The 13,001-nt window shown below is 31.6% G+C and overlaps 1 protein-coding gene across 1 annotated transcript; it reads right to left on the minus strand.

The window, feature by feature from the left end:
• Positions 1–1,097: 1,097 nt before the first annotated feature.
• Positions 1,098–12,863, minus strand: LOC113375943 (putative mediator of RNA polymerase II transcription subunit 26). Its single transcript, XM_026615878.1, has 7 exons — positions 12,650–12,863; positions 10,393–10,832; positions 5,158–6,148; positions 4,706–4,860; positions 4,529–4,600; positions 2,607–2,749; positions 1,098–1,233 (listed from the first exon to the last, which is right to left on the minus strand). The coding sequence occupies exons 1-7, from the start codon at positions 12,861–12,863 to the stop codon at positions 1,098–1,100; spliced, it is 2,151 nt and encodes a 716-aa protein (XP_026471663.1).
• Positions 12,864–13,001: the final 138 nt, after the last annotated feature.

Consider the following 13,001-nt stretch of genomic DNA (forward strand, 5'->3'; position numbering starts at 1 on the left):
TAACGTCCAGCAATTATGTCAATGGCAAAAATGGATAGAAATACACTTTAGATAGTTATGTATTTTTGAGAAAATAAAAACTAAACAAACATTTCCCGAATATTTTTAAATATTTGAACCAAATATGCAAAATAAGCCGATCAAGTATTAAGATCCGGCTTCAACTGATGATTTAGGATGAAATTAAAATTTATCGACCATATTTGGCAAAAGTTGCTCCATTAGAATTCCGATTGTTGGCTTAGTTGTTTTGATGCCATATATTACTAATGATGTTTTTTAATAATTTTCTATTATTATTTGATGCTAAAAGCAATTAATTTTTATCGATTTATCGCAAATTTTCGTAGTTGAGAGCAGTTTGTCAATAATGTGAGTAGTTTTATTATCAGTTCAAGATAAAAATGGCCTTGAAAATTTGGATTTCTATTGAATGCCATTGCTTATAGCTTACTAAAACTATATTAAATAAAAAATAGCAAATTAGAGCATTTTCATATCGTCAAATTAAATATATGTGATGTTTACGCACTAGTATGATTGCAATCAAAATTCTCGTTGCAAAATGACTAGAGGAAAAAGCATATGCATATATGTGCATATATTGCAAATTTTTATATTTTTTTTAAATAATTCTTTTTTATAGCGTGGATCCATCGAAGAAAAATTAGAGCGAATAATGGACGACAACAAGAAGAAAAATAAATTCAAATAAAAATAATCGTGCTTGTAAGCAAAGTTTCTAAAACAACTTATAGAACGTAGTATTTATCACGGTTTTTTATTATTTTGATTATGAATCTTTATATTATATATATTTAAAAATATTTTGATTATGGATCCATTGCTAAAGTCAGTATTGTTGAGAAATGCTCCTAATATTAGTAAAATCTGCTTCCTAAATCTCCTCGCAGTGTTCATATTTTTTTATTATTTATATAAATTATGTTGTTTATAAATTATCCTATGATTAAGTTATATCATTTTTTAACATTTTCGGGTATTTTCGCGAACTATAACTACCCAGACATATAAACTAGATGTGGGAATGAATTATCTACAATGATGAAATTCAAAATAAAAAATCGGTCACTATATTATTTATTTCGTAGAGGTTCTCCATTCGGTTTGATCTCGATAACTTCGGCTTTTTCACTTTCGACAACTGGATTCTCGAGTTTTTTCCTTTTCTTCATTTTGTCCTCCATTTCACGGAATTTAATCGCCAGATATCTGAGAAAAAAAAATTGGTACACCAGAAATTTTATGTAAGCAAAAATTTAAAATATTAAAGTTATAAAATAAATAATCTGTGTAAGATAGGGAAGGGCACAAAAATCAACTACATCCCAACGCATATCACAGATCAAACAAACAACTGTCAAACTATGTTCAGTAAAATTCTCAGCTAATTCATAATTGTAAACATGTTTTTTTTTAATTTGTTATTTTTCTTTTTTAAAACCCCATAGTCTGGGTGAATAGGGACAGCAAAAATGGCAAAAAGGAGCACTATTTTATTTATTTATAATTTTATAGAGGTTTCACAGAATAATAGCTTAATTATTTAATCATTGCCATGCATTTTAATTATTATATTAAATTAAACAGCTGAATTTAAAAATATCATTTAAATATATAAATATATTGTTTAATATTATAAACAACTCTTACTACTATCATGAATCTTGCTTTGGTAGATATTTCTTTTTATTGTACTCAGATTCATTGTTTCTCAAAATACAATTATTACAAATATAGTAAATACAACTTCTATTCAAAATGCATATTCCATAGACACATATCTTACAAAAATCATACTGTACATAACCTTTACCTTAACCTTTGTCGGCAGAATTCATCACAAGAGTTGAAATAATTATTAATTCAATTTTTCTTTTGTAAAACCGTGTTTTTTGACTTATTTTGCTATTTCTTTTACTTTTATTTACCATTTTCTTATTGCTTACACCTTTTACACTGTAAAAACTAAATTCACCTTTACATTGCAAAATTTACAGTGTAAAGGTGAATTTAGTTTTTTTTACCCAACTAAATGTGAACTTTTATGAAATTTACTTTGCTTTACATACTTTTCTTCAATCTAACAAAAAAATAAAAAAATATATTATAAAATAATAATAAAGATGATAGTAACGTATGCGTAAGAAATTATATTCAAGTATCGTACACTAAAAATAGCTTTCAAAACCAAAAAAAAAATAACAACGAAACACCTTTGTTAAAAAATTGACAACGTGGCCGTTCATCACGTGATAGCGATGTCACCCGAATTCAACCAATGGCTAGTTAAAGCCCTTTTGCCCTATACTTTGAAATAGAATCGTTTAAAAATACCATACTTCACTAGTTTTTAAGATAATTTTGGTGGATCTTTCTACCCGCGGATCTTTTTAAGCCTCGCCCTCTATCTCACCTATTTTGTTCAAACTTTATGAAAAAATAAAATTAATTAATTTTGAAAATGTGGCATTTAAATTGTTTATCATATTCTTGCATTTAATTTATGGTTATAAAACGGAAAGTTCCAGTATATACCATTTTCCATTTTCTTGAGACATTTACCATTTAGTTTTTGTACTTACTTGTCAACTAATGGTCCGCTGTAGTCTTCCGGAAATTTTGGAGTAAATGGTAGGATGTATTTGTACAATCTTTCATTAAGAACATACAATTGCGCAGTTGTAGAACATTTTACATTGAACCACCAATCACACGTCAGGGCAACCTGGAATTAGAAAACATTTTGAAATTTACGACGAATAGAACGGTTTTATGATTACGCGATTTTTTTGTATTATTTAATTTTATTCTGCAATCTATATATTTCCCAATGGCGTATCTACTAGAGCTAATTAAAATAAAAAAAAACTAAAAACAATAAAATATAGTAAAATGAAAGTATTATTATAGTTAAACTATATTAGGTTTCCGGATATTTTTTTCAAAGCCTTGTGGGCTGGCTTTCCAGGTATACACGAGATGCTAATTGGTTAGGATGGACGTCTATTCTGCTTTTATAATTGTTGGCAACCATTGTTATATGTTCTAGAATTGTAGGTATATGCCTGTGTCTTTGTGGAGGGTTTAATATTTGCCACAAGAATTTATTTTGTGCACGTTGAATTATGTTTAATTTGCACTTTTTAGCAGTACCCCAAAGTTGAATTCTGTAGGTCCACACGGGTTTAATTACCGCCCTATACAGATTTTGTGATTCAACTTGAATCTCGTTTTAATAGTTTCTATGTCTATGACGATCAAATTATGGTTAATATGATCCACGAAAAATAGTTTTGTATTATGTTATATATAACTTTCAAGCTATTTTTTCAATTCGGTATTTGATTAACCATTTTGCTACGAGTGTCGCCCATAGACGATATCCACTCTACTAACTGTGTATACGAAGGTCGTCAATGGACGACATCCACATAACGTGCAGTGTGTATGGACCACATGCTGTATGTTAGACTTCACTTCAAGATAATTTTTATTATAATTTCTATGTTATCAGAAGCTTAAACTTTAATTTTTCAACACGTTTTTATCGATAGTGATAGAAATATCTTAAAATATATTGTTGTGCCTGTCCGTTCAGAGTAGTGCAACTGTGTGGCGCGCTATTTCCGCACAGCAGCGACACTCCTGCGGAAAACATTCTCGTAGCAACAGGGATAAAAGCAAAATTTCTTTTGTGATCAAACTCGATGCTCATGAGTGCATATGTGTATGGAGAAAATTTGCAATCTTTACTCAAATTATTTTTTATAGTTTTTAACATTATACAGGTGACAGTAGATATGATTAACCAATACACATGAAAAACAGTTTCCAAAATTGCAATTCAGTATTTAATTATCGTGCGTTTAGTCCATTTGCTTATGGCGAATTTTAAAAATTTCCTCAAATTATTTAATTGTTTTTAAGAAAAGGACGTAAGTGATACGAAACTATGGAAAAAACTATGGAAACGAAACTTCGATTTTCATAATATCTCTTGTAACTTTCAATATAAAAAATATGAAATTTGTATAAAAGCACATAATTCATTTTTATGAATCAGCAACATATTAAAACTGCTATCAAAAATAGAAATTTAATCTGAACGTGCAAAAAGTGCATTTATTTTTTATATTGGTAATAAATCTTATGCCATTAACGATTAATAAGAGTGAAATACGATATGACTATTTAAATGTATCAAAATTGAATAAATTATATTTTTTCCTAACCACGTATAACTCACATTTGAATTCAATTTTGAATTGCCAATCGATCAAGTCTAATTTTAACGCGTTACATTTTTACTGTAATGTTTTTGTCTGAAAACTTCTAAATATTTTGAAAAATGTAGTGAGCCGCTTTGTTTTGCTTGTATAGCATAATGCTAGTTTTTAATATTGTTTGAACAATTCATGTTTTTTGGTATCAATGATGAATTAGTCCTGGGCTAACATATGTCACAGTGTTAACAATTGAATAATTACATGTTTCAAAATTTTACCTGACTGAATATGGTTCCATTTGGGCACAGGAAAGATGCTTGACCACCATTCAAATCGCAATAATGCCAAACCTGCGAGAAAATTTTATAATCATCATATCAAAAGTTATATATTGTTGAAATTTATACGGCTTAAAAATTCAGTTTGAATATTATACTAAGTAACTAGGTTCTCACTTGACAATTAGTGTCTGGATCACCAAAAAATCCTTTGTATCGTTGTTCTCTGCAATTAAAATTGGTTACTGGAATTTCGGACAGTGTTGGGTAGTCGATGCCAGGTCTACCCGTGGAAGGTCCTGAATATTTAATTGAGTGGGGAGACTCCAAATCTACAATGAAGTTAAATAATAAATATTAGTTCTTTATAACATTTACTTATATTGTTTAGAATGAGAATTGTTTAGAAGTCGCTGATATATTTCTGGTAACTAGATTTGAAAAGACTCACATGACTCAACTACGTAAAGTCGATCAATTTTACTGCCACAAGCTGAATTCTTAAATTTCTTGATATACTGAATTGCTTTCAAGTATATTATTATTTATTTGGTCGACGGTTTAGTTGATCAAAATAATAAACAGATTAATATAATAAAGGTAATTAAATTAAATTAAATTAAATATACCTTCTTCCTCTTCTTCTTCTACTTCTTCTTCTTCAACTTTTTCATCTTGCACATTTTCTATGGAAGTTCTGATCGGTTGTACTTCATAATTATTAACTGGAACTTGTGACAAAACTTCAACGTTTTTGTGAGTTTGTTTTAAGTTGTTTAATATTTGCACAAGTGTTTTTATGGAATTATCGATATTATCAGTGGTCAGCGTATGGGGCAAGGTATTACTTTCTTGCAGTTTTTTCAATATTATCGATAAAGAATTTCTAGAGTCTTGTAATTTATCTTGTTCTTGTTTGGCTTTATATTCTTGTTGAGTTTGAGGCCTATCATACTGTGTTTCTGTAACAGTTTCGTATTTATGTTGAGGATTTGGTTTAATGTCTTCATCGTAATATTTATGCGTCACTTGTTTCTCTTCCTCTTCTCTATCGTAATGGTCTACTACAGGAGGTTTCTGATACACATGCTTATATTTCGGTCTTATCGAAAAACCTTGTGGAACTCCCATGGGTTGATCTGTTGTCACAGTGATAGGCTGAAAGCCGCCAGTAAATTCGATATGTTTTAGTTGTGAGACTTCTCCCGGAGTCGGAGTCTGGTACTGCTTGACCTTCTCGAACCCTTGTGGTTGCCTGTACTCTTCGTGGTCATCAGAAATTACATTTTCTAACTTGTAGTGTTGCTGGGGTACATAGTTCACATATTTATCATCATAATCGTTTCCGTAGTAAATCAGAAGAGGGGCGTTTTGGGATTGGATTTTACTGGATTGATGTCGGTGAACTGCAGGTGGTCGTAAAGACTGTGAGAATCTGTGATCATTTCTTAAAGGTACTTGTCGATCTCCATATTGGGGTTGGGGATGAGGTTGAGCTTGTGGTTGTTGGTGCGGAACGTATTGAGAGCTGAATTTTGTGCTGCTGTATCCTTTATTTGTTTGTGGACTATATGTCGTTTGTATAGTTTTGTATGGTTTACGCACGTAGTAGTTGCTTGGCTGGAAAATAATAATTTTATAAAATTGAAGAACACAATTGATTGTCTATAATAATACGAGGTCAATATTCCCAACGATAGAAGTTATTAAGCGCACAAGCTTATTGGATGAGATTTTATATTTTCGATAAAAAGTTTTATGATACTCAAAAAAAGTTTTGGTTACAAAATAATTGATTGTTAGAATTTATTCCGTTTTTGTACTACAAAGTATGCGCATATGTTTAATTTTTAACTTCAATTTGAACTGACAATCTTACATAAGTACATATCTTTCTTCTTTGTATAAAGTATCTAAAATTCTACGTCATCATTATAGGATGACCGGTTTTCATGAAATTCTACGTTCACATTTAGTAGGACTAAGCTAGCATCTATTTTTGTTATTCCTAATTAGTGATGGTTGGCCACCCGTAATTTTTTTTTATCTTTTGGGACATTTTTTTTATTTCATTTTTTTATAAAGTGTTATTCAAAAACGGCCCTCATCCCGCTTTCAGTAAGTGAATGTTTGATATAGCCAAAGCTCGGAAAATATGTATATTAAAACCTCAAGTCTCCAAATGTGCCAATTTGAATGTAATCGGTTTCACATTGGCATTAACTATTAATATAATCCAATAGCAAGCCAAGTTCTAGATTTGAGGGTGAACTGTGAACATTTAGATGTGGCATGCCTTGCAGTGGGTAAACCATTCATGCTAGTTATATTAGCTACCCCTTTTGCTTATGTGATACGTACTTTTACATCCGCAATTATTTTGCTCCATATATAGGTCACATATACACTGGAAACGCGGTTCACATACTACACCGAGCTGAAAATTTGACGTTCCTCCGATAACACGGACCTCCTATTACACAAATTGAATGATCGCACAATTCGAACCTTAAATAAAATAATCACAAATAGCAATAAATATGTCTTCAAAAACATGAGAAAACTGCACAAAATAAACGTATGAAGGCGCGAACACCTTCGACTGACTACCGTGTTGCGCCAATTTTTAAATAAGGCGCTTATGCCATTTTGTCCGTATTACTCCTACTCACAGTTGTATTTATTGGTTTCCATATAACGCGATAAAAATGCCGCGAGTTGTACTAATTCTGAGTTTCTCATAGCGCGGTTCCCATACAACGCAATAGCAAGTTTCCAAAGAACGCAATACGGTTTCCTTACTACACAGTACGCACTCACCGCGTTAACGGGGAATTGACTGTGTATATATTATATAACATTGATATTAGACTATTATAGAACGCTCAGTGCTCGACTATTAGTTTTTTGATCTGATACTCTGTATTCATAATCTATCCTATGGTGAAAGTTGGATATCATCGGTCGGTACCTTTGGGAAAATCTAGCATATAATTTAAACAAAACTAAAGTTAGAATGTTTCCTATCCATTGTCAACATACGTTTCGCAAGGGGCAATTAGACGCTGCAGTGATTCTGGTATGAGACACAAATCATAATGTTTTGTATGAAATGCGGATCAACATGCCAATTAGTGAATGGAATTAGTTTGGAGACAGTTTGTGGAATCAACACGAGATCCAATAATGATACAATAGATATTTTTATTTGTTAATATTTTACGTATTATTCAGTCGCATCTAATGTGTATTATGTTAAAGAAATCCATGTGACTTTTATTTTCTTTATAATACATATATAATAAATGAATCTATATATAGATACCATTTTTTTAATAGATTTATTGCCGATCAAAATAATCTAATTTTTAATATGCTGGCTGTAAATGCATTTAAAGAATTTATCTTCTATGAGATATCTTTTTTTTTATTTTTTGACATTTCATTTAAGATCGCACGGGCATTTTTTTCAAACTTCGAGTACGAGATTTCTCACTCAATTAACTTCCCGTGGGGTAAGTTATAGTAATCGCAAAAAAATCGAAAATGAAAATTTTTATATATCTTTACGTTTCAGAGGTTTCTGAATATTTTGGCATACCTTAGAAAAAAATTGATGTTTGTGTGTGTGTATGTGTGTGCGTGTGTGTATGCGTGTTCGGATACAAATTTTCGTCGACGATTTCGGGAACACGGATGAAGCGATTTGAATAATTCAACTAGTGGGGCGCACGGCATCGTGCCTTAAGGCATCGTGCCTTAAGGCTAGAACTTCCCGTACCAAAAAATATTATTTTTTTAAAAACGATTAACATTTTTGAAAAAATGTTTTCTTCATAACATATTTTGGAAATTCTGAACTTTTTTTCGAAAGTCGTACTGCTTTAACTGCATAGAGACAAAATATCGAAGCGCGTAAGCGCCGCGCCGCCGTCTAACGGATAAGCATTGGTACGGAAACCATAGGAATGTAAACAAAATTTATACTTATTGTTAAAATTTCTATAAAATATCTGATAATTTGATGTGCATATGTCTTATGATCACTTTTGACCGCCAGATGGCATTTTTTTTACTTTTTTTTCTAGACCTCCGAAACCGCTACACCTGCCTTCATGAAAATTTGATCAGTTCTTCAATGTTTCAACTTCAATTCAACAATGTTTTATGTTATGTTAATTACGTTTTTTGAATTATTCAAATCGGACGCTCCGTTCTCTTAAAAACTGAGTTACCGTTTTTGGCACTTTTTGCCCCATATCTTCGGAACGGCTAGACCTGCCTTTGCCAAAAACTAATCAGCACGTCTCCTTATCAATACGAATCGAATGTTTTTTGAATCATTCAAATCGGTTGATCGGTGTTTCCGAAAGCAGTACGATTGCTTTGAAAAAAGGTTCAGATTTCCAAAATATTTCAAAATTCACTTTTCTTCAAAGTCTTTTTTTTTTTTAAAAAAGTAAATTTTTATCAAAAATTTATAGTTTCTCAAAAATCTAATTTTTCAGAGTGAATTTTTTTCAAAAATGTTAATCTTTTAAAAAAATAATTTTTGGTACGAAAAGTTCCAGCAATTTGCCTGAAGGCACGATGCCATGCGCCCCGCTAGTTCTTTTAAATATTTGTTTGGGTGACCTGGTAATTTTTCGTGGTATTTTTTGATAGATATTACATTGATTTCAATAATATGCCAAACTAAGAGTTATATAGAATTTATCATATATCGAATTAAATTATAATACTATACATATATAAATTGAGTTCGTTTGTATGACTACGAAATTATGTCACCTAAATATTTTAGAACGGAAAGTTGAAGTATTGTGTTAAATATATGATGGAATATATATTATGGAATAGATTCCCTAGTGCAGGTACGTGAGCTGAGTTTAAGTCCAACTCGAATCAGGGAAGAATATTGTGAGAAATTTTCTATTGCCATTTTACACTGCAGTGTCAGAAATATGCTATTTATTTTTTTATGCAAGTGCAAATTGATATCACTACTACATGATATCAGGTTGTCCAGAGTGGGAGTTCTAGCTCACGACCCTGTCCACGCACGGCATTGCGAATTTGTAGTATACGAAATAAAGTGAACATATCTATAGGATTTTTATAAAGAAGATACATAATGAATAAATCAAATGATTCATTATATTTAATTGAAATGAATTATTTTAGTTGTTATGACAAAGTGCTGTTCACCGCTAGCGTTTTTTTTTTGGAAAGATATCCTTATAATGTAAGGGTTTTTTATCGTGCTTACTTGTTTTCTGGTTAAAAGATCTTCAAAACGTTTAAAGATTTTATTATACGATTCTAAATACATGTGAAATTTTCTTTTAAATTTTGTGCTCATCTTATTTGAAACATCTTCATTTAAGAAATTGTTTGGTAAAGTTTAAAAGTCCTTTTTCATCTGGAACATACGCGCTCGAATAGTTATCGAGTTAGCTAGTTTTATCAGATTTATTGAGCCGTAGTACAGTTATTAAATTGATTCTTAATTAGATAAAATTAATTTATCTTACTTAATTATATAAATTAAGCTTTTAACAGCTTTATTAGAGTTTTGCCCAATACTAGAACCGTGCTAAACTTGAACCGTGTTATAAAAGTACTGTCTTATAAGGAAGATATTCTCTATTCTCGAACCGTGTTATAGATGTACCGTGTTATACAGTGGATTTTGAACAATTTATAGTTTTTCAATCGTTTCGACATATAATATTGTCAACATCAGTATTCAGTTGTAATTAACTTTAACTTCTCAAAGGAGAAGTGTGTGTATGTGTTTCGTTGTTTCCAATTCAAAAATAAAAAAGGGGCAATATAATAAAATAAATTCAACAGTGACTCACTCTTTGCACTTGAATGGGGATGAACCTCCCTGAAGTTTTTGTGTATGGCACTGAGGGTGTAAAAGCGTATCCACTATTTGGTCTCAGAATCTTGTATCGATACTGCAGTTGGCGAGGTTCAACTTGGGAACTCGCCACATACTTCTCGCCTTGTTTGGGTTCCTGTCGTAGTCTATCAGGCCGCTGTTGCTGTTGCGGCTGCTGCTGCTGCTGCTGCTGCTGCAATTCCAGCTGTTGAGGTTCATCGTGGGAATTAAGTCTTTGGACTTGGGTTTCCGGCACCAGATAGTCGTTGGTGAGGTAAAAAGTCATGTAAGGAATGAGTCTGCGATAACGTTCGCCGATTCCAAGCACCTCGGATTCCTTCAGTGGATTCAGGTGGTCGACATGAGCAGACGTGGCGTTGTCTTGTAAGGTTTGAGATTTTCCGTTGGATATTACTAGAAATGAAAAAATATACATTATTTGTAAGTGAATTTGTGCTATTCTACTTAACAGTAGTACGATTTGACTTACTTATTTATTAATGTTTGCTTAGTTAAAAATCAATAAAACAATTATTCGTGTTACTGAAATCGAAATACTGATGTTCTATCATTTGTTTATACAATCGCGCTCTGTTTTTATAAAAGTGATAAAAATTATTTAAAAGTAATGAAAATATTTACATTATAGTTATTCGCTTGAAATATTCATTTTATCTTGGATTTCAACATCGTATTACCATTTTTACGTTTTATATAAAGTATTTTTTTAATGTTTTATTTTCATACTTTTATTGTTAAAATATTAGTATTTTTATTTTTTTTTGAAAATACTTAGTTTCAAAACGTTGAAATTATAAGATAGTGGGTAGTACTGCCCTAGGGCAGGTTCGTGAGCTGAGTTAAACTCCAATTCAATTCAGGAAAGAATAGTGTGAGAGATTTTCCGTTATCATTTCACCCCACAGCGCCCGAGATGGGCTCATTTTCAAATCGAAAAATATTTTTTATCTATATTTTCTATATATATATATATATATATATATATATATATATATATATATATATATATGATTGATTTCTTGGAGGGCGTAACATCAAGTGAAAAATAAGTAAAGTAAAGATTTTTTTCAAAACATCTTTATTCTTCCATACGTTTCGACGTAAAATTCTACGTCATCTTCAGTGGTTCTACAATTTAAAAAAAAAAAAAAAAAACAGAAAGTAACGTTACAAATTGAATATACATAAGCAATAGTAAAAAGAAAAGTTTTAACTAAAGAGAATTGCATAAAACATTACTTACTTGAATTATTTATATTATCACTAACACATATTAATAATTCATATGCATATCTTTACGTTTTGAAGGTTTCTGAACATTTTGGCATACCTTAGAAAAAATGAATATGTGTGTATGTATGTATGGATACAATTTTTCGTCCACGTTTTTGAGTGCACTAATCAACCGATTTGAATGCTGATTAGTTTTTGGTAAAGGTCGATCCGGCCGTTTTGGAGTTACGGAGCAAAGAGTGCAAAAAATAAAAATCCAGTTTTTGAGAGAACGAAGCATCCGATTTGAATGATCCAAAAAACGTTCAACTCGTAATGATGGGGTGAAGTGGTGATTAGTTTTGGGCAAAGGCAGGTCTAGCCGTTTTGAAATACGGTGCAAAATGTACTTAAAATGGCAGTTTTTGAGAGAAATAAGCATCCGATTTGAAGGATTCAAAAAACTTTCTGCTTGTGTTGACGAAACCATTGTTTTTTTAAAAAAGGAAAAAAAAATCTTCATTTTTTTATATTTACAAAATAGTTTTTTTTGAATGTCGAAAATAATTCAAAATTTTAATTCGGTACGGGAAGTTCCAGCAATTTGCCTGAAGACACGATCCCATACACCACTAGTTTTAATTTTTTTCGATTTTGTGCCATTTGACTACCAATTTTGATTTTAGTTTCGTGTTTCGTGATAAATACTACATTTGAAAACATATGCCACACACCCAATAGAGAGAACTTCTTTATTTTGGTAAAGGTATTTTGTATAATTAGATAAGGTGTTAATGTGTTTATAGACAAAACGTTTAAATTAACATGGTTTTATATGTTAAATACTCTCATACAATCAGTCATGTACGATTACGTTTGCTGGTGAAGTGTATTTATGCGTTTCGCATTCGTTCTAATTTATTCATAAAGTTGACTTATTAATATAAGTTGTGTCGACTCGTCGGCGATAGGTACAACACAAATAACAAAATTATAACTATAATTGTCATGCAGATGAAATGACTGTAAAACTCTCCTGTGTATTATAACATTCGCGTCGGCCGTCTCGGTTGCCCCGGTGGCTCCGGTGGCTCCGGTCGCTCCGGTCGCTCCGGTCGCTCCGGTTGCCCCGGTTGGCTCGGTTGCCTCGTTCGCCTCTTTCGCCTCTTTCGCCTCGTCGGCGCGCACGGCACACGGCATACGTTCGGGCATTAGTTTCCCGTTGCCCTCGTCGAGTTGTGAGATTGTTATTACTCGCCTGAATTAGTTTTAGAATGATATATGTGCATTGAAAATAGATTGGATCACGTTTCTGATTAGTATTAAAACCGCGTTGTTAATTATATGCAC

The sequence above is a fragment of the Ctenocephalides felis genome, unplaced genomic scaffold (assembly GCF_003426905.1).
Source record: "Ctenocephalides felis isolate EL2017-DRISC unplaced genomic scaffold, ASM342690v1 CF-g0.4_SCAFFOLD_01886, whole genome shotgun sequence".
In the NCBI taxonomy this organism is placed as follows: domain Eukaryota; kingdom Metazoa; phylum Arthropoda; class Insecta; order Siphonaptera; family Pulicidae; genus Ctenocephalides; species Ctenocephalides felis.

Coding starts and splice junctions, on each gene's coding strand:
- LOC113375943 (XM_026615878.1), bottom strand. CDS start 12,863: ATGCCCGAACGTATGCCGTGTGCCGTGCGCGCCGACGAGGCGAAAGAG. Junction 6,149..10,392: donor TCCCCATTCAAGTGCAAAGA/GTGAGTCACTGT, acceptor ATTATTTTCCAG/CCAAGCAACTACTACGTGCG. Junction 2,750..4,528: donor ATGGAACCATATTCAGTCAG/GTAAAATTTTGA, acceptor TTCTAATTCCAG/GTTGCCCTGACGTGTGATTG.